Source organism: Ctenopharyngodon idella, chromosome 13 (genome assembly GCF_019924925.1).
Source record: "Ctenopharyngodon idella isolate HZGC_01 chromosome 13, HZGC01, whole genome shotgun sequence".
Lineage (NCBI taxonomy): Eukaryota > Metazoa > Chordata > Actinopteri > Cypriniformes > Xenocyprididae > Ctenopharyngodon > Ctenopharyngodon idella.
In genome coordinates, this window is record NC_067232.1 from 16,674,159 (window position 1) to 16,699,245 (window position 25,087).

General features: G+C 38.2%; 3 protein-coding genes across 6 annotated transcripts in view; 1 reads left to right on the plus strand and 2 right to left on the minus strand.

The window, feature by feature from the left end:
* sos2 (son of sevenless homolog 2 (Drosophila)) overlaps positions 1-12,828 on the minus strand; it is an 18,129-nt gene extending 5,301 nt beyond the window's left edge. Inside the window, exons 1-17 of the mRNA XM_051917264.1 lie at positions 11,809-12,828; positions 9,655-9,780; positions 7,971-8,102; positions 7,717-7,881; positions 6,293-6,499; positions 6,008-6,151; positions 5,780-5,890; positions 5,063-5,161; positions 4,849-4,976; positions 4,106-4,761; positions 3,911-3,992; positions 3,335-3,457; positions 2,622-2,734; positions 2,270-2,492; positions 2,075-2,194; positions 1,770-1,932; positions 1,549-1,666 (exon numbers count right to left, since the gene is read on the minus strand). Coding sequence (XP_051773224.1) covers positions 1,549-1,666; positions 1,770-1,932; positions 2,075-2,194; positions 2,270-2,492; positions 2,622-2,734; positions 3,335-3,457; positions 3,911-3,992; positions 4,106-4,761; positions 4,849-4,976; positions 5,063-5,161; positions 5,780-5,890; positions 6,008-6,151; positions 6,293-6,499; positions 7,717-7,881; positions 7,971-8,102; positions 9,655-9,780; positions 11,809-11,883 — 2,785 coding nt within the window. The 5' untranslated portion in view covers positions 11,884-12,828. The remainder of the gene's footprint in view (positions 1-1,548; positions 1,667-1,769; positions 1,933-2,074; positions 2,195-2,269; positions 2,493-2,621; positions 2,735-3,334; positions 3,458-3,910; positions 3,993-4,105; positions 4,762-4,848; positions 4,977-5,062; positions 5,162-5,779; positions 5,891-6,007; positions 6,152-6,292; positions 6,500-7,716; positions 7,882-7,970; positions 8,103-9,654; positions 9,781-11,808) is intronic.
* A 443-nt stretch (positions 12,829-13,271) lies between these two features.
* l2hgdh (L-2-hydroxyglutarate dehydrogenase) lies at positions 13,272-20,521 on the minus strand. Its single transcript, XM_051917287.1, has 10 exons — positions 20,279-20,521; positions 18,292-18,407; positions 18,056-18,207; positions 17,832-17,963; positions 16,752-16,914; positions 16,635-16,669; positions 16,383-16,550; positions 16,144-16,301; positions 13,932-14,063; positions 13,272-13,780 (listed from the first exon to the last, which is right to left on the minus strand). Exons 1-10 carry the CDS (start codon positions 20,368-20,370, stop codon positions 13,585-13,587), a joined length of 1,344 nt encoding a protein of 447 aa, XP_051773247.1. The 5' UTR covers positions 20,371-20,521; the 3' UTR covers positions 13,272-13,584.
* On the plus strand, positions 20,511-25,064 carry dmac2l (distal membrane arm assembly component 2 like). Of its 4 annotated transcripts, none has more exons than XM_051917292.1 (5): positions 20,511-20,657; positions 20,907-21,018; positions 22,331-22,539; positions 23,203-23,374; positions 24,671-25,064. In XM_051917292.1, exons 2-5 carry the CDS (start codon positions 20,915-20,917, stop codon positions 24,783-24,785), a joined length of 600 nt encoding a protein of 199 aa, XP_051773252.1. In that variant the 5' UTR covers positions 20,511-20,657; positions 20,907-20,914; the 3' UTR covers positions 24,786-25,064. The 4 variants fall into 4 exon arrangements, with proteins under 4 accessions (XP_051773252.1, XP_051773251.1, XP_051773255.1 ...); XM_051917291.1 differs by having other exon boundaries at positions 20,573-20,603; XM_051917295.1 differs by lacking the exon at positions 20,511-20,657 and adding an exon at positions 20,742-20,760.
* The last annotated feature ends 23 nt before the right edge of the window (positions 25,065-25,087 follow it).

A 25,087-nucleotide genomic window follows, 5' to 3' on the forward strand; every position in this document is an offset into this window, starting at 1 on the left:
TAGAAAACAGTTATTTTAAATTGTAATAACATTTCACAATATTACTATTTTTACTGTATAAATGCAGTGAATAAATGCAGCCTTGGTGAGCATAAGAGAAAAATACCAACCCCAAGGGCTGCACGATAATGGTTAAACTGATAATCACGATTATTTTGCTCAAAATCATAATCACGATTATTCTATCAAAAAGGATAATGTAGTTATGGCCATTTTGCACGTTTTTTACCAACCTACACTTCACCCAAAAGGCCTGTAGGTGGCACACCGACTTCATTTAACCAACTATGATAACTTCGTTAGATGGTAAATCAATACAAAACACATGGTTTTGGTGAGGGCTTTGTAATCTGTATTCACATTAGATTTTAAAGCAACACAATTCGTTTGCAAATGAGACAAACCACAGATTCAGATTGCCCTACAAATTTGTAAAGCAAAGAACGATGCTTTTTGATATAATATATATATATATATATATATATATATATATAAAAATGTCCCTGGCTTGGGATATTCTAAAATACGTGAAAAATGCTTAACGTGGCTTAGTGTACTGAGTATTTACTTAAGTATTTTTCTGTATAGTATGCTTTATTAGTATAGTGTTTACTAAGTTTGGTTTTTTAATGTCACGGTCTTAGTACATTAAGCCACGTTAAGCGTTTTCTTTATGGGAGGAAAATGCTTAATTAAACATGTTGCGTTCATATTCTGGGCTCATCTGCTTTTCTGTACATAGTATGCTTTATTAGTATGGTGTTCACTAAGTTTGGTTTGTTAATAACACTATCTTAGTAAATTAAGCCACGTTAAGCTTTTTCACGTTAAGCGTTTTCATGTTAAGCGTTTTAGAACGCCCCAGTGGCGATATGACATGATCAACTGATTAACATTATGAAAACTGGTAAAATCTTTAGGAACTTAAAAAGATAAAACGGCGAAACTCCTAATATTATTTCCAATAATTCCAAATTATGTTCATTTTCCCGATTGAATTGTCACATAGGTTGCAAAAGTGCATTCTGCAAACAGTAAGGTGGAGATCCGTGTTGCATTTGTTGAAATTCATCGCTGAAGGTTTGATCATGGCAGATTTAGTCACACAAATAGTACAAGTAGCTTGTGAAGAAACAAAGACTGGCTGTATGACACTTCCATTGAAGCAGAATTTTAAACTACAGCACACATGTTTGTTTTCAGATCATCAGCGCTTCTTCTGCATTAAGAGGGAGCGCGTGCACAGATTTGCCAGATTGCACAGATTAAGTAAAACACAGAGAAGAAAGTATATCCTTTAAAGGGAAAAGCTCTATTTGGGGGATTTAAGCTCTTTGCATCTGGCAACCACAGGCATATCCCAAAGAAATAACACGTTTTCAGGATAAATAACGAGCGGGCCAATATCGTGACGATTATTTATAATCAATCGAGAGAAGCAGATATTGTTATCACGATTAAAATACGATACCTACCAACCCCAAACTTTTGCACAGTAGTGTAATTGTTTATACATGCTAGTTTGTTACAAACAGTTCTTTCTTTTACCAAAGAAAGGTACACAAGGTGGGTTGATGGATTTGAGCTTGGCGAGGTATTTCTTAAAATGATCCTGACTAAGTTCAACGGCTTCCTCTAGAATCCTCCTCTTCCTCTCAGGCACAGCCTACATATAAGAAACAAAACCACATATATTGTACCATTATTATCCATCATTTACAATTCAGAATCACATTGTGAGTGCATTCAATAATAAATGAACAGGTCACCTCAAAGGTGTGGTCCAAACGATACACCGGTACTGAGTTGATGGCGCTTACAATCTCCAAAACTCCATTAAAGTTATTGAGCTCTTGAAACACCTGCAGGATCTCAATAATACGAGAGAATACAGCAACCCTCTCGTCCACGTTTTCAGCCTCGACTATACATCTGAGTGACAGAGAGAGAAACAAAGAATTAAAACACTTACAGAATTTAAAACATTGAGACTGGAGATAACGTTTTTCTGTGAGATAAAATATGTGGTATTGATCATGGAGATGATGCAATTGGCTAAGGGCTAGTTACTCACTTCTCAAACCACAGTGTGAGGTTGGTTGTGTGTCTGATCATCCTCAGCAGATTGGGAGAATTCTTTTCTTTATCTTCCTTTGTCCAAACACTTCCTACCAGCTCAGATGGACGAACGGCTCTGTGCATAAAAATGTACAACAGTTAGTTAATGTACTGTCTTTCTTACTAATGCTTAAAGTTGTGATTGGCTCACCTGTACAGATCAGACTCTAGAAGTGTTAACTGGCGTGCAATTTCAATTGGATGAAGAGTCATGAGGTCAAAGGTGTCGACCTGCCCGGGACGGCTGATGTGCCATTCAATAGGAGGAGGTGGGCTCTCAAAGGTGATGTTGTGACTAATGCCATTAGATTGAGTTTGTATCTTCCGTCTCATGATCTTACTGATAGACTCCACCCACTTACGCATCGATTTACCTGAAAACAGAACATCCTACATCAGTCTCTGAGCTTGTGTGTCTCATTGAGTATGCGTGCAAGTATGAAGATCTGCAGCAATGTATGTCAGGGTGTGTATAAGTGTGTGTTAAGAGTGTGTGTATGTACCTCTAAGCTGTGTGGTGCTGGTGAGGTATTCTTCAAGTCTTCCGCAGAGTTCAGTATCATTCTCAAAGTCATAAAAGTGATGTTCCACCCACTGACGGAATACATTCAGAACCCTAACGACACACACAGACATCAGACTGACATGCTCACCGTGGTGACCTGATATACAACAGCACACTGACTGAAATGAGCACAGAGAAGATGAAGCAACAACAGGATGCATGCGAGTCTTACAAAAACAAGTCCACCAAAAAAAGAAAAAACAAAATGAACAAATGAAAAAACATATAAACACTACGGTTCAAGTTTGGGGTCAGTAAGATTTTTTTTTTAATGAATACTTTTATTCAGCAAAGACACACTACATCAAATTAACGGATTTAAATGTTCCAAAGTGACAGTAAAGATTTTTACATTGTTGCAACAAATTTCTACTTCAATTAAATGCTGTTCTTTTAAACTTTCTATTCATCAAAGAATGTTAACAACTAAATATTAGGCAGAACAAATGTTTAGAACATTGATAATAAAGAGAAATGTTTCTTGAGCACCAAATCAGTATATTACATATGATTTGAGACTGGAGTCATGATGCTAAAAATTCTGCCCTGCCATGACAGGTATTATAAAATATTCAAATAGAAAACAGTTATTTTAAATTGTTATATCATGTATGAGTGTGCTTGGCAATTGAGAATGTGTGTTTGTTTTACCTGAGTTGGACAGGCTGCACGTATTCCCTGCGGAATCTCTGAAGCTCAGCTGCCATTGGTTGCTCTCCGTTCCAGAGTGCCTCTCGGTCTGCTTCTGATGGCTCAGGCTCTGGAATCTCAATCCTGAAGCATCACGGGGAAACAAGCACAACCAAATTACATGCATATACTGTACATGAAAGGCAAACACAACAAGAAAAATTGGCCAATGCTATGTTGACAAACAAACTCCCTGACTGACATGTCAACATTTTAAGGTGGAAGGAGCACTGTGAAAAATTCTACAGAACTGTAATGAAACTCTTGTGCCTAGACTTAAAGATGTAATGAGTCTGATGATGGAACTGATTTTAAAACGAATCTATTTTTGGTTGTAGACAGACTCAAAAGCTCCTTTGACAGTGACCAATCATAACAAGACATTTGTATACAACAGCATGGCAGAGGCCAGAGAAAATAAAATGCTACAAATGTGTAGAACTTTATGTGAACTTTACTAAAGTGTAGAATTTTTTGACAGCCTCACCACATCAAAGACTAACACGTGTATGAGATGCAAGTGTATGTGCACTTTACCTTTCAATCAGTAGTGTGAGCAGGTCTTGTGGTTTACAGAAAGAGCGGTATGTAGTCAGAAATGTACGCACGAAATTTGGGTCTGCAAGAAAAAGAGGAAATGTACATATAAACATACTCAGGGACCAAAACAAATAACAAAGAAACTTGACAATGTTTGTCATGATCTTAAAAACCTTGTTTCTTGTTCTGTACCTGCGTACATGTGGTAGGTCAGTCTCTCAATGAGCTTGACCACTGTCCCGGCTTTAATAATAGGGATTCCAGTCTTGCTCTGCGCTCCCTCCTCAAACACTATGTTCTCCTCAGAGTCCTGGATGGCAAACCGGTAGACATCCGGTGATGGCAGCCTCAGTGGTTGTGCTTGTTCCTCGCGGTGCAGGACAGTGTCCAGCATGCGGTCCAGAGTGGGCCGGTACTGCAGCGTGACCAGTGCAGCCATCCACGCGCTCTTCTCTTCCGCCGAACGAGCGCCGAACACGGCACTGCTTTCCTCACGGCCTACCAGCTCAAACGCGTGACGAAACTCTGACAAATCTTCACGGTCTACGATGCGATACTTGCGTAACACAAACTTCTCTTTCAGACGAAACTCCGCCGCACTTCCAGCCCCTGGCAACCTGGAGCTCTGGTTGGCTTTGCAGCTTATCATGAGGCCGTCGAACAGGAAGTTGTGCCGTTCGTGCTTGGCACCAGCCCGTACGAGTGCCCCTTCCAGGATAAACTGGCTGCAGCACTGCCCGATGTCTCTGCCCTCCCAGCCATCAATACTCTTCTGGATGTCGTTCATACGCTTTATTGCTGCCTGCTTACTGCGAGATGCACGACTATATAACCGATATAGGGGCTCCCTAAAAGAGAGAGTGTCACAAGAACGAGAGATGAAAATGGTGTTTGGTACAAAGACATAGTTGCGCAAGCCCTAATGTTTCTGTTACCCTTGTTTGCGCCGTGGTTGGTGTTTAGCATATATGCGTTCAATGCTGCATTGTAGGTTGATCAGTGCAGTCTGAGCCTGTTTTAAACACTCTCTGTCATCCTGGTCTTCACTGCACTCCTGCAATTGCTACAGAGACAATGATACACAAACCTTAAATTACAGATTACATATCTATAGGTTACTGATTGAGTGTGAATATGTTTAGTACTCACCTGTAACAGTTCAAAGTAGTGCATGCAGTGGTAAACTGGGACCATCATCAACTGAGGAAGCACATACTGTACTGCCTCCTTAAAACCCTCTGCAATTGACTAAAACACACACACAAACACACCACATGAGACAGAACATCTAAGCTCATGCCTGCAGAGATAAAGGCTTTGATTCCACTGCCCTCTTTATCTCTGACCCCACAGGTCTCTTTTCAGATAGTATTACTTATTACAGTTAACAGTGTTGTTAACAAAAGCTTACTAAACTAAAATAAGAATATAAGATCAAAAACTTAAACTAATTTTCATTTTGTTTTAAAAAAAAATATATAAAAGAAATGCTGCCTTCACAATTAACTGGAAAAAGTTGAATTACTAAAAACACTAAAACTTAAATAAAAATATTAAACAAAATAAATAAGACAGAGAAAGAGAGTGAGGGAGAGAGAGAAGATGCGGTACTGCTGAATCACTTGTAATTTTCAAATGACTGATTTGATCTGATATTCTGTGTGGATTCATTTACTCATCTAACCTACATGCTATAGTGAATAAATCTTTGTATTTTATAGTCAATTTTCCACATTATAAGTCTGCAGGAATGTGTAAAACTATGCACAATACCCACAATCCCACGCTAAAAAATACAGGACCTGTATGGTAAAAAAGGGTTGGTTGAGTGAACACTTTAGTGAATCAGTCAGTGATGGTGCTGACCTGAAAGTGCAGAGCAACAGTGGGGCGGGACATCAGAGAGTTGAAATGTTGACAGAATTCTTTAGAGAGGATGTCCTGAGAGAGTGTCTCGTATGGATCAAACGCCTGCTCCTGTTCACAACAGACACATACACAAACATTTCTAACAGCACAGTAATGCACTCCAGGAGTTGTGAATGAGCTTTCTCATTTGTAAACTTTCATGAGTGTCTGTGACTTTATCTGTACCTCAGCGAGGTCTTCGAAGCAGCTGCCCACAAGGGGGTGTGGACTCCCATCAGCTGTCATTTCTACGGCATCCTCAATAAGACCCAACAGCTTAACTGTTAACTCGTGAACCTCTAGAATATTACTGAATGCCAACTCCACATCCTACACATGTCGCAGAGAGAGAGAAAACTGAGAATAAATGATAATAAAGAGAATGCAGAGAGCTAATCCCTGCAAATTGATGTCAGTATGAATGCTCATTTACATACACAACCCATATTCTGATTGGTCAGAAGAACACACCTGAGAGGAGAAGAGTTTGCTATTGGACATAAAGGCTTGGCGGAATACTTTGATGATGAGATCGAGTTCCCGCAGATACTGACGTTCCTCAGCAATCTCTAGACGCACCAGATCATCATATGTGAGCACACCAGAGGAAGACACCTCCTCTACACTCTGAGACACCAGCCCCATCTCCTCTTCCTGATCGAACATATCCATTAACACCTGAAGGTACACAAAAGCACTATTAGGGCTCTTAATACATCAAAATAATTACTTGGAACTGCTCTACTACAATTTATGTAATATTTTTTATTATAATTATTATTATTATTAGAGATGCACCGATACTAAATTTCTCCACCGATACCGATTAGTCAGAGTGATATCTGCCGATACCGATAGTTTGCGTGTTCTGCCTTTTATACCTTCATTTAAATGAATGATAATTTCATTATAATTAATAATTAATCATTATATTTTTAATTATTATATTTTGAAAGAAATGCAAATAAAAACTTCTCTCCATTTCATAAACTTGTTTCAGAGTAACTGGTATTAGTCATAAACAAACACATTACTCAAATTAATATTAAAACATTAACTAAATTCTGAAGATTAATTAAATATTTCTTAACTTTCTGAAAGTCATTAATTCATATAATTACTATTTATATTGAACATCAAACTGGTTTCTTAGCATTTTCTTTACACAAAGCCCAAATTCAGTGCATTTTCCTGGCCTCTTTAGATTGACAGGATATATCGGCCCTGACTATCAGCTGTTTTTAAACTCTGATTACTGGCCGATATATCAGTGCATCTTTAATTATTATTAATCATAATGAAGATAATCATAATAATATCACATACTCCTGTAGAGCATAACGATTGTCTGTCAATATCAGTAAGCCTCAGAATTCAGACAGTTTGGTTTTAGATAACATTATTATTAGGGTATGAAAGTAAAAAACATCAAGTAAGAAACATATGAAACCAGCACGAATAAAAAAAAATTACTCATAACTTGACATTTCTTTGCATCATCTAGGACTTTGTTACTGACCCTAGAACCACTAACAACAGGTTTCAGATTTGATGAACTTCATGGATAATTAAATTCAGTGTAACAAAGACTGCAAATGACTTAATTGTTGTTTCTTAATAGCCATCTTGATTTAATTTAGAATTTAATTAGGCATTAAAAAGGTCTTTCTCCATGTTTCAGACACAATAGAATGAAACAGTTATGACAATCCTATTAACTGTCATGATTAAATGTGTAACATATCACAATTTATTTAGCGATTTAGTGATTTTTTTTTTTTTTTACTCATAACATCCTTTCAGGAAACAAAACATTTCTATACACACACACACAACGAAATCTCTCTCTCTCTCACTCACACACACACACACACACACACACACACATTTCTGACCTTGTCAGCACACATGGAGACGGTGATGTCCTGCTGGCTGATCTCGTAATGTCGAATGTTGCTCACGTAGTTTCCAGCCAGCTTGAGGATGTCGGCTGAGATGTACTCCAACACAGCCACAATATACAGACACACATGATAGTCGATCTTATAGCCCAGCACCTCCTGCACACACAAACACCAGAGACGTGTTACTCTGTGTGATAGTATGGAAATGTTGTAGATTAAGTAAGATGTGTTTGAGTGTTTCGCACCTTCAGTAGTGGATGTATCTTATCGACTGGCAGCAGCAGTGGGTTCCTTCGCTTGCGCTTCTCTATTGCAGACTGAGCGTCTGACATGGCCCATTTATCGATGGGATTTGGGAACGTCTTCTGAACACGATCCTGTGAACACACATCAAGCCAAAGGTGAAAAGACCTCTCTTTTTTTTTTATTTATTTTTTTTAATTTATTTTAATAGTAATGGCCTGTAGTGTTAATGATGGGCAGCATAACCAAAATCTTATATCATGTTATGAGTAATTATATATGACTGTAAGAGTATATTACAATACATTTATTTGAGGTGTGTGACAAGATCTCGTGAGATTAAAATGTGATGAGATGAAAAGCTGTCTCTGGATATTTCCATGACTGAGTGTGAGGGTGAAATTAGGATAGAGTATATGCAACCGCTATGTTTACGATACGCCATTACGTTGTTTTACTTTTTATAGAAAAACCATTTCTAAACCATTTAATCCCATCCAGCTCATCCAACACAAGCTGCAGAGCTGTACGTACTGCAGCAGGAATCAGAGTTCACTGATCACATGACGCGAGTAAGTGAGGAGATGACTGACAAGACCATGGCGGAGGATTCGTTACACAATAGAGCCTAAGCATCTGATAAATATCTTGTTTTGTAGAATGCGCCCTAAGCACTGCCACTCTCTATTCACAGAGTATGTGCGATTGCAAAAGCGAAAGTAAAACGCGAGCCCGCATTTTGAAAGTGGCTCCCTGATGCATGCAAATATCTAAGATTATGAAAGCTATCTTAGGTTGAGCTGTGTAGTAACCATCTCTCAGCTTTGTATCAGGCTTGAAGAAAAATTGTATCTCTATTTGCACTTTGAATATTGAGAGAGTACTTTGATTATGGTTGCACTTATTGTTTGCACTTAATAAGACTAAGAGAAAACTTTTATTTATTCCTATTTATACTGCTTTTATTTCTATGATCAATTTGTGGAAAGGAGTTCAGTTAGGAGGTCAAAAGTTGTAGAAGCTCATAAATCATGTACAGTAAAGTCTGAAGAGATTCATATGAAATCACACAGGAGAGTCAGTTGAGATTGTGGCAAAACCTTTTACAGTGCTTGAGTATTGTGGTCTTTTACTGCATATGATAATTCATTCTCAAGTAGAACTGAAATGACATTCATTACAAGATGATTAGTTAAAACACTGCAAATGCGAGATACGATTTTTACACAGGATTTCCCAGAAATACTGTGTAAAAATCTTATCTCATGAACTCAATCTTGTGTCTCGTCTCGTGAGCTAACTGCCTCGTCACACCCCTAACTTATTTGGTTGAAATTTAACTATATTAAAAAGGATTTGATATTTTAATGACCATGTGGTAATGCCTATTTTTGGATAACCCAGGTAATTAAATACTGCAATGAGATGAAAAATTCAGGTGAACCTTTTTTTCCTCCATGTAATATATATATATATATATATATATCTTGATTGTTTGGGACAAATCTCACTCCATATTTTTTACATTACTCCATCTTTCTTCATCGCTGTCACATGTAAATAATGTAAAGCAGTCCTGCCTACTAATATTTTGTATAAATATATCAATGTGTACAGCACAACACATTTTTCCCATACAGTACACTATATACCATAATACTGCCCATCTCTGGTGTGTGCGTGTACCTCCACATCAGCTATTGTTCTTGGCTGTGTGACACACAGCTTGTTCAGGAGCTGTAGTATGAGCGCCTCAATGTGTTGGAGTGCGTCTTCTTTAGCCGACAGGTTTGGATGTACTTGTAACTGCACCTGCACATTTAAAAACAGAACAATGTTATAAAGGGAACCACAGATGCATTTGAACGGAAAAAAAATGGAAAGACAAAAGCACATACAAAAAAATAAAAAAATAATAAAAAAAAAATAAGAAAAATAAACAGTTAAAAAAACAAATCTGGTCTGGGATCACAGATCTCTCACACATATATAGATATACACACACAAGAAGCTACACTGTTTCAAATGCAGCATGACATCATCTGGCATATGCACGCTGATATGCACACACCTTTTCGGCTCTCAGTTTGGTGGACAAATGATGAAAAAAAAAAAAAAAAAAAAAAAAAAAAAACTCTCTTTCCCATTTATCCCCTTCCCAACTTACTGGGCTGTGTCCTTAAATAGGAATGCAGTCTGATCAGGTACTGTGGCAAAACCAGTTATAGAAAAAAACAGAAAGAGTTGCAGTCTACAATAAAACACAGCATTTGTGTTACGACAGGTGAAAGGTTAAAGGTGAGCATGGGTTCGAATACAGATTTAATTCACTTCTGCACTCCAACTATGAAATACTGACTGAAAACACAAAGCAAATGTATGCATGCACATGCACACACACACACACACACACACACAAATACACAGATGAGAGATGGCTTGTGCTCTCTGCTGTAGTGTCTGGTTACATGCTGTCCTCCATTAGGCACTGAGAGCTACTCTACTGGGACCCCACAACACACATACACACACGCAGATACAAACACACACTCTACCCCTCTGTCTTCTCCAGGGATGGGGGGATGATAGTAGCAGACAGAAAAGTATTGATGTGGAGAATGGGAGAGCAGGCAGAGAAAATGAAAGATGTGAGCGCCAGCGAGTGTACATCCAGAGTGAAAAACAAAGGATCAGATGAAAAGCGATGCTCTGTATATTTACGTCTTGAAACTGTAGGTTTGGATGAATAATATAACTGATACAGAACAGCTCTGTGAATAGTACAGCGGATATTGTTCACTATTTCAGATTTAGGTCAATTATTCTTGCTTTATGTGAATCAGAATGAATTAAAGGGTTAGTTCACCCAAAAATGAAATTCCGTTATTTACTCACTCTCATGTTGTTCCAAACCTGTTTGACTTTCTTTCTTCTGAGAAACACATTATTTATTTTGAAGAATGTTGGTAACCATTAACTTCCACTGTGTGAAAAAAAAAAAACCCACTAAGACATCTATCAAACTATCTTCTTTTATGTTCAACAGAAGAAAGATACATACAGGTCTGAGACGACATAAAGGTAAGCAAAGGATGACAGAATTTTCATTTTTGGGTTATCAATACCTGTAAGCAATAATCTGTGAATATGTTGTTTATAATTAAAGTTTATTATGTGTCTGAGTGAGTCTCTGACTTCACATGTATTTCTAAGGGTTTGTTTGTTTGTTTGTTTGGAATCAAAAATCATTTTCAGCATAAGATCAGATGCAGCCTAAATCTTTTTCTCACAACCACAAACATTCACACACACACACACACACACACACCATCTGCTCCAAGAGTCTCCTGATGGTGCTGAGATATTTTCCTTGCTGTAGTGAGAAGACGGAAGGAGATTTGGAATACATTTGTCATTTATCCTGGCAAGGGAAGCCCTGGAATCACTCAATCATATAAGTCACAGTGCATGACAGTTACACATTGGACTGCTTGGTCAAAGGTTAAAGCCCCATCAAAAAGTAAATGTCAACCACTGAACTCCAACTAGACACTGGACATGACATGCCATGTCAAAGTGAGTGTGTGTCAAGTATGAAACTATAACTGTATGGTGTTTAGACCCTGATCAATAGTAAAGAATCATTGTTTGCATCTTGCAGGGCTGCATCCTTCAGGAACATCTCAAAACAGACACTATCTACAGCTGTGCAAATCACCATACGGGGAGAACTCCAGGTTTCGGTTCTGCAGAATTACGAATTAAAACTTACTCATTAAGCCAGAGATTCAATATAAACATTGTGAAAAGTGCGAATGAGAGACCGAACAGGGTCAGTACCTTTCGCAGTGCCTGCACGAACAGGCCTCGCCATCTCGCGCTGTTCTCCTCGCTGGAGCTGAAGTCGTGCTGCATGCCTGCGGCCGCCGCGCGCGCTGCTCTGCATCGGCCCCGCGCGCTCCCAGCACCGGGAACAACCACCCAACTTTAGCCGCTCTTGCGGCGCGCACACACTCAAAACAAACTCAAACTCTATCACATTTACGGGCCAGTAAGGATTTTAGACACGTGAAACACCTCATTCTGCGGGGAAAACTGTTTGTAATTAAAATTAAGCAGTTTCAACGAGTGCGAAAGTGTTCGCGTCTCTGCCCTGTCAGCCGTTGGAGCGTCGCGGGTGTTTCGCGCAGCGCTCGTGCGCTAATTAGCCGCTAACATACACCCGAGATTAGCCGCACATGCTAGTCGGGCAGTTCGCCCAGCTGCTCCTCAAACAGGACATCCGATGTCATGTCTTTCACAGAGGGGGAAATGATAAAAAAAGAGGCGTTGAGCGTCGTCAGGCTGGTGTTCGTCTCGCGGTGTTTTGCCTGCGGTTAACAGCAGCACATCTGGCGGCGCGCGGCGGCTCTTTGGCCTCGAGACTCCTCATGAAGCGCGCGAGGAGGAGTTCCTCCAGCGCGAGACTGTCATGTTGTGAGAGTCCATCTGCTGGGCATATTCCAGTCACACAAGCGACGTCTGAATCCGTTATAATACGAAGAAAAGTCGGGGAGTGCCTAATGTCTTTGTTTTTGTTGTTGGCAACGTCCCGATTCAACTCCGATGTGGTGCGCTCGTGTCCATGACGGTGTAATCACAGCTGCTCACTGCGCGCGCTTCCCGCATCTGCGCAGCCCGGAGGGAGGGATCGCCCGCTGTGTGCGAGCGAATAAGCGCAGCAACGTAGCACATACATGAGATGTCTTATTTTGGCACATTTGGCACAAACACACTCAAGCGTTTATTCTAGAAGTACTTTAACAATGAAACTATTGAATTTGCCTTTCAGTAAACAGCACTGAATAATCTTAAATACGTAGCGTAGCGCCTTGCCAGTGGTATGTCCAGATATAATTTTTGATGGTTATTTTAGTTACTATAAATCTAAAATTCCCCCAAATTTCCAGCCAGCCACTGCCATCGTGTGGTCAATAGCGACAAGACAAGGTCACGTAAGAAATCATGTAAACACTTTTTCTTGGGGAGATTTCAGAGTTCTTACTGCCTTGAAAAACCTGGATATATGAGGTGTGAGATATTTACTTTTTTATTGTTATGCCAATCTCTACAAATATTTTATCAGAAATTTCAAAAACATTAAAAAAAAAAAAAAAAATCAATAATATTAACTAACATGACATGTTCAACTAACAGATTATGTTAGAAAGGCAGAAAATAGTTATAATAATGTCAAGGAAATTTGTTTTATGTTTTTATATTGTTTTTGAATAACTCAATTGCTTCAGAAATCAGAGGGTAGAGATAATTCGAAAACCCACCAGCTAAAAGAATGCTTTATTTTTACAAATTCAGATATGGAGTGAACACATTCTCTTAAGAGGCAACTGTCTTTGTAAATTATTTTAAGGCAGTTATTAACAGTTTACCAACATTTCCTAAAATCTGCATTATTGTTAGAAGACATAAGAAAAGAGCACCAGAAATCTTTTTTTACATTATTACTGTTCCAAACTACTATAAAAGTTTCATTCTATAATTATTCTTTTATACTCGGAATTAAAGTATAAGAATGAGAGTGTTATCATGGTGATGGCAATGTCATCTGAGGTATGTCTACAGCTGAAATCTTTTCTCCAGCTCATCAGCAATCATCTCAGCGATGGCCAGAGAGGAGCTTGCAGCGGGTGACGGTGCATTGCGTACGTGCAGAACCCGGCTGCCCAGCTCTCCCTTCCCACTGTCAAACACAAAATCATCCACCAGGTTTCCTTCAGCATCCAATGCCTGTGCACGCACACCCGACGGACCCCTGCACAAACCAACAAGCAGAAACACAACATTTACAAACAGGACAGTGTGTGCAGGACAAAAGCACTATTTGAGAGTGACTGTACAGCAATAGTGGTGATAAATGAGATTAAGCATGACCCTTATGACCTTTCCCAATAGAAGGTTTGTACCTGAGGACATCACTGGGGCTCAGTTCAGGTATGAACTTCTGCAGAATCTTCACCTGAGCACTGGTAAATGCACCTCTATACATCTCCCCCATTCCATACACAATGTTCTTCATTACCAGCCTCTGAAGACCCCTACACACACACACACACACACACACACACACACACACATGAACACTTCTGCCTTTCTGTCTAGCTAACAGTCAAGAAACTGTCTTAAATGAACACCTCTATGTATTTAAAGGAACATTCAGGGATCAGTTAGCTCAACCGACAGCATTTTGGCATAATGTTGATTACCATAAAAACTTATTTCGACTCATTCCTCTTTTTCTTAACCCTTGTGCATCAATTAAAAAAAGTTACACATAGGTCCATAGAGGACAAAAATGTCCATGTCCAAAAACTGTCATAAAAACGTGAAGCTTATCAGCACAGACTTAAGTTTGGTTTCATTTTAAAGAAGACCCTTGGCAGATTATTGTTGAAAAAAAAAAGTTTAAAAAGTGAAACAAACAAAAAGTTATAGAAGTTTAAATTTATGAAAATGATTTATGAACATTTATTTATATAAAATATATATTTTATGAAACATGTTTAACTCTAAAACTGCTAGAAAATCAAAGCCATAAATAAGTTGTGTTCCAAATTTGAGGTTGATATCTCCAGAAAATTTAGTTTTCAGTAAGATTTTGTTTAGGCGCAGTACCATTTTTCCCCATTAGATGCCAGCAAAGCTCCACTGGTACACACAGTGGTTGGATTTGTGATTTGCAGTACAGTAGTTTTCCTGTCTCAAATATTAAGCTCACACACACACAAACCACACTCTGACATCCATACCAACACACCCACACAATTATAGCTGCATAATTTATCCAATTGGCTCTATAATACGTTTAAAAAACAGGAATAAAGCGAGTATTTGCTTTATAGGCTAAACCTGAGAAAGTGCCACCATCTGGTACCAAAAAAAAAAAAAAAAAAGTAAAAATTTCAATTTTGAGGCCTTGCCAACAGAATGAAAGCCTATTAACAAAGATTGCATCAATTTATAGTTAAATGGCCATGGGATTAAAAATTGCAGTTTCAATGGGGACATTTTTGTCCTTAAGGTCCCAAGTGTAACTATTTTGTGTACCTAGTGTAAAATAGATTTATTAAAGGAAATGGGCATGAAATAGTAAAATTCCAATAAAAATACACACTTGTGCCAAAAATTTATGCAGTTGGCATTAACACAGGCAAATGTCCATAAGGTCGCACAAGGGAAACAAAATCAAGATTACGCAGAATGGAAGTAAATGGGGCCAATTTACTTCATAACCATTTTTAAAGCAAAAATGAAGTTTATAAGTTTATAAAAACACTTAAATTAATTTGCCTGTTAGACCATTTATTATTTGAGATGTAAATTGTTCTCATTTTCATGGTCGCTTTAGAGATTTAGGCCATGTCATTTTCATGGCAACAAAGTTGTAAAACTGGATATAACTTTACAAAGGTTAGTAAGTGATTTTTATACACTAAAATAAATCATGTTTATTTTTATTAACATCTTGTGGCTGTACTATTGAAACTGAGTATTTTAATGTTTACAGATTGGCACTATTCACTTCCATTATAATTGACTCGCTGTAACAGATTTTTGCTTCTTTCTTTTTCTTTTTTTTCAAAAAAGGTGGGGAAATTAATTTTTGTGGTAAACCAACATTATGCCACAAGTGCTGCTGATTGAGTCATATCGAACACAGAATATTCTGTAAGAGCACTGTAAGAATTTTAAATGTTTTTGAAAGAAGTTTCTTGTGCTCACCAAGGCTGCATTTATTTGATTGAAAAATACTATTTTGTAATATTATTACAATTCATAAGAACTGTTTTCTATTTTAATATATTTTCAAATGTAATTTATTCCTGTGATTGCAAAGCTGAATTTACTCCAGTCTTCAGTGTCACATGATCCTTCAGAAATCATTCTAATATGCTGATTTGGTGCTCAAGAAAATATTTCTTGTGTTGAAAACAGTTGCTGCTTAATATTTATGTGGAAACATTTTTCAGAATTCTGTGATGAATAGAAAGTTCAAAAGAACTGCATGAAATAGAACTATTTTGTAACATTAATGTCTTTACTGGCACTTTTGATCAATTTAATGCATCCTTGCTGAATGAAACAGTAGTGTATATGCCAATGCGTATTAGTATGTACCTGTAGGAGAGCGCATTAAAGAATTCTTGTGTGTCGAAGTCATAGAGTTTATACCCCTCTCGTTTAAAAGCCAACACCGCGTTTGGGCCCAGCCACACACTACCATCCATTCGAGGAGTGAAATGGACTCCAAGAAATGGGAACCGTGGGTTTGGCACCTCGGCACACAAACAGAGTCCTTAAAGACACGTTCTCATATATCTGTGGATTATGTGTTTGTGTGGAGTGTTTCTACTCACAGGGTAGATGTTGCCCCTGACCAGGTAGTTTTTCTCTGGCTTGAGCACCAGGTAATCTCCTCTGAAGGGAACGATACGGGGCTCTGAACTACAGCCAGACATCTCAGACAAACGATCAGAGTAGAGGCCTCCACACGCCAACACAAACCGACACCTCACCTCCTTCCCCTGCACACAAACACAGCCATATTCAGACATACACAAACCCAAGAGATATATTTCTGACCTGAAATCATAAAAACAGTCTCTCACCTCTGAGCTTTTGATGATGATGGGATATTTCAGCCCTAAACACACATAAAGGGATGAATACAGTGATATTAAAGAAAAGAAAGAGGTCTGGGACATCGAGCAGGTCATGTGACTCACCTTCAGCACTCCCAGCTGGGCTTTCTGCTGCCACCGTGATGTCTGATGCCTCAAATTCGGTTATCACAGTCCCACCTGCTTCCTGGAAGTCTTCACCGTAGGTCAGAGCTACTAACCGCCAGTCAACAATCCCTGTGTATGGAGAGTCCAATGCCATGATGCCCTATGTGTAAACAAAAAATTATATCATACATTATTTCATGTACAGTCCATTCTCTGTCTGTGCATATTGCACACAAAAATGGCTGAAATCAGCAGTTCTCGGCAGATCTGATTGGCTGGCACTACACAACATCCTGGAGTCTAGGGGTACACCAGCGAACAACTGAAATTCTGCGTCATTTTCTGAAATAATCTGTGAAACTATTTGTTTTTATACATTTTGGATGAACAGAAATTCTGATTACTGAAAGTCACACTACAGTCTGTTATTGTAGCATTATCTATTTAACAAAATATTATCTATAAACAAAACAAACAGCGATTCCTTGCGTTTCATGACATCCGGATGGTCTCTTCCTGTCTAAATGGGCATTTTTGTTTTCAAAAAATAATATACTTTTGAACATTGATAATAAGAAATGCTTCCTGAGGAGCAAATCAGCATATTAGAATAATTTCTGAAGGACCATGTGACTGAAGACTGCTGAAAAATTTAGCTTTGCCATCAACAGGAATAAATGTAATTTTAAAATATATTAAAATAGAAAACACTTATTTTAAATTGTAATAATATTTCACAATATTACTGCATTTTATATCAAATAAATGCAGCCTTGATTAATAAAAGAGACTACTTCTTCTTTCAAAAACATTAAAAAATATTACCAACCACAATTTTTTTAATGTAGTGTAAGTGAGGCTAAACGTAAACTGACTTTACTGAGGTTAAAACACATCATACAACATGCATAGATGACAGTCATAAACAGGTTAATAGTTTGAAACAGCAGGCCTAAGGTCACATGAACCAGGTAAAGGCCTGATGACAGCACTTTTGCAATCTGCGGGTTATTGATCAAACCAATAAATGGGACACGAGTGGGAAATATGTTCCCTATCTTTCATTAACACACTCACCCTGCAGTACGGCTCTTTCTCTCGGATGGCTTTGGCGTCAATCAGGCGGAGATCTCGTACATTGTTCTTCTGACCGCGCTCATACAGAGCTTTCAGACGTGGAATCTCCTCTCTCTCCACTGCTACGATAAGCTGAGGTCACACACACATACACACTAGATACTCTCTTTGTCAGGACCAGGATTTGTTCTCTGTGGTGTTAAGGAGCCTGTGCTCATTCTCACCTTGCCACATCTCTTATAAGGGACACCTTTCTTCTGACAGTACTGATATGTCAGCGTGGCTCCACGAACACAAAGCTGAGCCTTCAGAGAGCCCGGTGTGTAGTAAATCCCACTGTGGATCACACCACTGTTATGACCCGTCTGATGGAGAGCTGGGGGGGGGGGACACACACCAAAGAAATTAAAATCAAATCAGGATAGATATGAATAAGTATCTAGAACTAATGCACACTCACCAAGCTCTTTCTCTTTCTCCAGCAGGGTAAAGGTGAGGTTTGGGTGCCTGAGGATCAGCTCTCTAGCAGAGGCCAGTCCAACAATCCCTCCACCAATAACGGCCACATCGAATGAGCTACACAACATAATGGTCAATATTGGATATTTAATCATGCATGCGCATTTCCCCTATTTCTATTATTTGTCATCATCTAACACTCACTTAAAGTTGATGTTTAATAACACTAATATTTTAATATCACTGTTAAATGTAGGCTAATCTGTAGAAAACGTATCCATTTTTCATATTGTTCATTATAATGCTGTGATGCCTAAATTCACTTGTAGCATGTGAAATGTCTGATTTTAGTTTATAGTGTTTGATTTATTTAGACAAAACAGTATAGAATTTTAATATTTGTCCATTTACCAGTTATTGGCCAAAAGACGAAAACAATAATCGGTTTATATAGCTCACCCAAAAAAATGAAAATTGTGTCATCGTTTACTCACCCTCATGTTGAGCTGTTTGACTGTGGAACAAAAATAATGATATTTTGAGAAATGTCCTTTTTCTCCATACAATGGAATACAGTGGTAACCAAAACTGGTTACCAACATTCTTCAAACTATTTTCTTTTGTCTTCCGCATAAGAAAGAAAGTCATAAATGATGGCATTTTCATTTTTGGGTGAACCATCGCTTTTTAATATCAGTGCATCTTTAACTGAAGTGTTATTGAATGTATTCTGACTACAGTATCACTGTGCAGTCATAATACTAATAGAGATACTACAGCTGAAGTACTATTAATTGGATACTTAGTGTGACACTACAGTCAGAACATTTTCTGTCACTTTAAATACTCTGTACTGTTGTTTTAATGGTGCGTTTAAGTCCTCCTGGGAAGCAGAGGTGTAAAGTACTTGAGTAAATGTAATTAGTTACTGTACTTAAGTATCTTTTTGACTACTTTGTAGTTGTACTGAGTATCAAAGATATTGGCAACTTTTACTCTGACTACATTTTTGAGCAAGTAAATGTACTTTTTACTCCACTACATTTGTGATGAGTAATGCAATTACACTCATTACATTTTTAATGGCAGCTAACTTTTTCTGCAGCAGTTTGTTTCTGATATAAATAAGCGATATTGCCATCTAAGGGCATTGAAGGTACTTGTGCGTTTTGCCTTTGAGTTCTTCAGTTTTATTTTGATTTTAGAAAATAAACTTGATTTCTCATCTTACAAATCAATTGTTTCTTATTTTCACTGGCATGTCTCTCAGGACTAGTGCATCTCTGAGCCTACATTCAGCATGAGTAAAATACTTAAGTACTGTTAAAATCAGATACTTTAAGACTTTTACTCAAGTCATATTGGAATTGGTTACTTGTCACTTGTAGTGGAGTCATTTTCGACTTTTACTCAAGTATGGTTTTCAGGTACTCTTTACACCTCTGCTGGGAAGTTCATATTTACCAGGTGGAAAGTCGTGTTTACGACGTCAGGTGCGTTCAAGTCACTTTCGTCGGAGCAAGATGGCGGTGTACCATCTCTTAATTAACTACACAAAAATACAGCACGGGTTTTAAAACTCTACTTCCAGAAAATAAAGAACAAAGAATGTGCATCATGTGTTTTGCTTTTTAATGTTTTTAATTAATTTATGAAGCCACTGTAAACTTTATCGTTACATATTATATTATTATATTACAACGTCATTATATTTTGTGCAGGGAATTAGTATATTTTGTTGTAAATAAAAAGGCCTGACAATGTCACTGCTAAATTGTATAATCCCTATAAATATTGTGGTATTCCGCCACGTTTCTCACGGTTACGCCCCCAACTCGTAATGATCTGGGCTTAAAGAAAATCCCGAGCTTCCCACTGGTATTTACGACTTTGTGGTAGCGTTCATGTGCGTTCAGCTCGTAAATACAATCTTTTCGACATGACTTAAACGCACCTGTGACCATTAAGTACTCTGTTTTTATTCTCACCCGCTGTGATGTGCAGCTCTGCACGTTGCAGACTTTGATCCCTGTGACAGTAAACGCGCGTACACATATCCGGTACCGAAAGTTCGTATCATTTTTCCACAAAGTACGTTTTTACTTTTCCTAACAAACTTATGATCGTGTAATCATAGTGCTAGTCTCTGACCCTGTCCGCCGGTTTACTTTCGGGTAAAGGAATCTCTCTGCTAGGGCGCTTCAGCCGTTCTTCGTGGCCCCACCCCTGACGCAAACTCACTGTCCAATGGGAGCGCGGGACGGGGGGACGTAAAGGGTGAAAGATCACGAGCGCGCATGGAGGACACAGGATGTAAATAACAGATACTTCACGCATATATAGAACAGCACTGACCCGAACCACACGGTCAGTTTTGTACGATTTACACTATTTCTTTTTGTAGCGGTCCTGAATAAGATTAGAACCAGATTTAGCTCCAGATTCTCTTGGAGCTGTAGGACATTTAGAGGTTTGATAAATTAATATGTTGTCCTCTAGATTCAATGACATGACTATAAACGTAAACAGATTACTCTTCTCGATCTTCTATTAGAAAGTGTATTTGAACAGTGCGTCTTCATGCTTTGACATCTCGTCTCTGTCTCTTTATTATAGTCATCGACATGAGGTTGTTTACCTGGTCAGCCCGGATGATTTTATCCGCACGTAAGCAGCCGCCAGCGGGCAGTCGAGAGTTCTGGGGGTGGCTCAACGCTGTTTTCAACAAGTAATTTTTGAATATTTTTCAAAACAACAATTACGTGACTAGTTTATTTTTCTCCAATGACATAATTTATTTCCTTTTCCAACCCACAGCAGACTGTAAATCACCTGAGGCCAATTACAACAAACAAAAGAGCCATACATATCTATAAAGGGACTAATGTCTAGAGTGATTAGTCTCTAGATTGACTATTCCTTAGAGTGAGAAATCCCTACAGAGACTAATTTAAATGTGTTAATTCACAACAACAGCTCTTATTTAGAGTCTAGACTTGTAACTTTAAAGTAGTAGCATTTAGCAGTTCAGTATTTATACTTTTTATACTTTAATGATGTCCTAATGATGTTTTAAATGCTGTCCTGTGGATGTGTGTAAGGCAAAGTGTATATTTTGCTGCTTTTTACTGATTTGTTATCACTCTCTAGCTTTTTTGCAGTTCACTTAAGCAGTCCTGAAGTGTGACAAATTAATTTTAAAAGCTCAATATAGTCTCTGAAATATGCTGTACAAAATAGATTTAAATAGTGGTCAACAAATATGGGGTTTTCCATTGGCCAATACACTACTGACAAAATGCTGTGTTACCATTTGCTGCTATAATATTTAAATAAATTTAGTACACTTTGATCACATCAAATGAGATATGCAGTATTATTCAAAAGTTTAGGGTCAGTAAGATTTTTTTTAAATTATTATTCAGCCAGGACACATTAAATCAATCAAAAGTGACAGTAAAGATATTTATGTTTTTATTAATGTTACAAAATATTTCTATTTTAAAATAAATGCTGTTCTTTTGAACTTTCTATTCATCCTGAAAAAAACAAAAAACAAAACAAAAGCAAAATTGCACAAAATATTAAGCAGCACAACTGCTTTCAACTTTGATAATAATAAGAAATGTTTCTTGAGTATCAAATCAGCATATTAGAATTTGATTTCTGAAGGATCATGTGACACTGAAGACTGGAGTAATGATGCTGAAAACTCAGCTTTGCCATCACCGGAATAAATTACATTTTAAAATATATTCAAATAGAAAATAGTTATTTTAAATTCTAATAATATTTCACAATATTACTGTTTTAGTGTATTTTTGATCTAATAAATGCAGCAACGGTAAGATTAAGAGATCTTACACCAAACCTTTGAACAGTAGTTTATACAAAACTGAAAATGTGCATATGCTTAATTGGTCTATCACTGGCTTTAGATGGCATGTCACACAGCAGGACACTGCAGTCACTGCTTAAAATGTCACGTCATCTTTCCAGATGCATTGTTCAGTAATTGTTGTATTCTTTGATCAACATAGAGTTGATTATGAGCGTATTAAAGCGGTGGGTCCTGATCAAGCTGCTGCCGAGTGGCTCCTGAGGTGTGGTGCAAAAGTTCGGTTCCGTGGTTTCGACCGCTGGCAACACGACTACAACGGACTCCCGACTGGGCCTTTGGGCCGGTACAAGATAGAAGCTATCGATGCCACAGAGTCCTGCATCATGTATCGTGGTTTTGATCACCTGGGTAAGTGAATGCTGCCAAATGATCGATTAAACACATAAACACTCTTCTCACTGCCCTGACCCAGTTACCTTTATGTAGCAGAATTATCGTTTAACCTTTAGCATTGTTACATTACTTATGCAAATTTAATGAAATCATCAGTGAATAGAGAAGGTCAAGATCTCTTACTCTGTTTGCTCCAGCAAAACAGTCTTGCATTATTTATTAAATTAGACCCCAGAGAGGGAAAGTTTGTGAGGACGCTTCCTTGTGTGTGTGAGATGTGGCGAGACACTGAGACACCGTGCGTGTGTCACAGGTGAGGATGAGACACTGTCTGTGTGTCACAGGTGAGGATGAGAGGTTCAGTTGTGGGAAAAAGTGACGTAAAGCAAAGGGGTGTTTTACACAGACAGATACAGTGCAGTTCTTTTTGCACATCTAGTTTTACTATACAGTACATTACACCTACTGTACTCAATATGACATCACCAGCATATTGTCCATTTCACCTAGTAATATATGTAATAGATTTATTTAAAAATATAATTTAAATCTAAAATATTTTTATTTATAAGAAGATTAAAAAAAGTTTGCTGTCACCTTGGACAATATATTATCTAACATTTACAAAAGGCATCTAAAGAATTGTTAATAACTACATGCTTTTGTATTTGTGTTTAGAGGGTCTCGAGCACGTGGAGGAAATCAAGTTGAATAAGTGTATTTATATAGAAGACGCGTGTCTGGAGCGTTTGAGTCAAATAAAGACACTGCAGGACAGTATGAAGAACATGACGGTAGTTTCCTGTGGTAATGTGACAGATAAAGGACTCATCGCTCTTCATCACCTCAGGTATGACAACAGCATCTTTAATTACTCTTTAGCTCCATATTTCTGCATATTACTCCACATTTTGTGTATGTCAAATGGGGACAGTGATTGGACGATGTTGATCTTAAAGGGATAGTTCACTACAAAATGAAAATTATCCCATGATTTACTCACTCTCAAGCCATCCTAGGTGTATATGACTATCTACTGTCAGACGAATGCAATCAGAGTTATATTAAAAATATCCTGGTTCTTCCAAGCTTTATAATGGCAGTGAATGGGGGGGGGGGCCAGATTTTGAAGCCAAAAAAAGTGCATCCATCCATCTTAAAAGTACTCCACACGGCTCCAGGAGGTTAATAAAGGCCTTCTGAAGTGAAGCAATCCTTTTGTGTAAGAAAAATATCCATATTTAAAACTTTATAATCTAAAATAACTAGCTTCCGGCGGACGACCGTACACTTACCACAAGAGTAATCCCTGACGCGATGTATGACGTACATCTTACAAAAACCCATCGCTTCCCTTCAGAGGGGAGGCTATCTCGCTCCCCCATTCACTGCCATTAGCTTGGAAGAGCCAGGATATTTTTAAATATATATCCGATTGTGTTTGTCTAAAAGAAGATAGACATATACACCTAAGATGGCTTGAGGGTGAGTAAATCATGGGGTAATTTTCATTTTGGGTGAACTATCCCTTTAAATGACCAAATATCAGAAGATTTATCAGCCAGGACTGCATTTCCCAGAAGCATTGTGAGCCTAAAAGTTGAACACAACAGTGACCGCTGTTGCCAAAAGTTTCATCAATCTCCTTAGTCTTTGCCGTTTTTTTTTTTACACCTGGCTCATTTGGAGCATCTGTTTTGGAACCTGGTGCGTTTTCTCCCTTAGTTTGGTTTGTTTAGGCATATATGAACACTCAGATTCCAAATGGGAGGGCGTTCATGTGCAGTTTTTACCTAGGAAACTGGTATTTATGATAATTCCGAGAGTGCATGAAGGCAGCATAAGCCCGCAGAGAGAATTTGTCAGTCCATCTTGATAGATGACGCAGAGTAAACTCTAACCAATAAGAGGACAGTTTTACTCACATGTGACTTGCATAAACACATTTTTGTACGCTTTGAAATGTTGCCTTGTGAAAGCGAAGCGAACTAAGAAGAAAATGTAACATTCTAACAAAACAAGTCCCTGTTTTGGAACAAAGCAAACTTTTAGGAAACACAGCCCTGGGCGATACATTTGGTTTGAGTAAAATCAGTGGCTTCTGCTACTGAAATCATAATTGTTACCTTGTGCTTGTGTGTATTAGGAACCTGGAGCGGCTGTTTCTCAGTGATCTGCCTGGTGTAAAAGATAAAGATCTGACCGTGGACAGACTCCAGACCGCACTTCCCAGACTCACCATAGAATTGGATCTTGCTTAGCCAATCGCATCATTTCTCAGAGCACATTTGGAACACCACAACTCTTTATGACCGGGCCAGACAAGCCCTCTGGCTGATGTCCATGACTGCTGTGGCAACAGTATCCAAGCAACTGTGCATCCCAGAGACGGATGCAGAGAGCTGCTTTGCCTTAGAGGCAAATCAACAACACCGGCTTCCCACCGAATAAGCTTTGTTTATTAAATAAAAGGTTTAGTTAGACCACCCAGGGCAGATGAACAATCTTATATTGCCATTAGCAATAAATTTTCAGTGGTAGTTTTTTGTTGTTTTTTTCTTCA

Bases quoted from the DNA above. Each gene is read 5' to 3' on its own strand.
- l2hgdh (XM_051917287.1), bottom strand. From the start codon at position 20,370: ATGATACGAACTTTCGGTACCGGATATGTGTACGCGCGTTTACTGTCA. The intron at 18,208-18,291 runs GTGAGTGTGCAT...CCCCCCCCCCAG, and splicing joins GGAGAAAGAGAAAGAGCTTG to CTCTCCATCAGACGGGTCAT. The intron at 14,064-16,143 runs GTACATACTAAT...GTGTGTGTGTAG, and splicing joins TTTAATGCGCTCTCCTACAG to GGGTCTTCAGAGGCTGGTAA.
- dmac2l (XM_051917291.1), top strand. The intron at 21,019-22,330 runs GTAATTTTTGAA...TGATCAACATAG, and splicing joins CTCAACGCTGTTTTCAACAA to AGTTGATTATGAGCGTATTA. The intron at 22,540-23,202 runs GTAAGTGAATGC...ATTTGTGTTTAG, and splicing joins TCGTGGTTTTGATCACCTGG to AGGGTCTCGAGCACGTGGAG.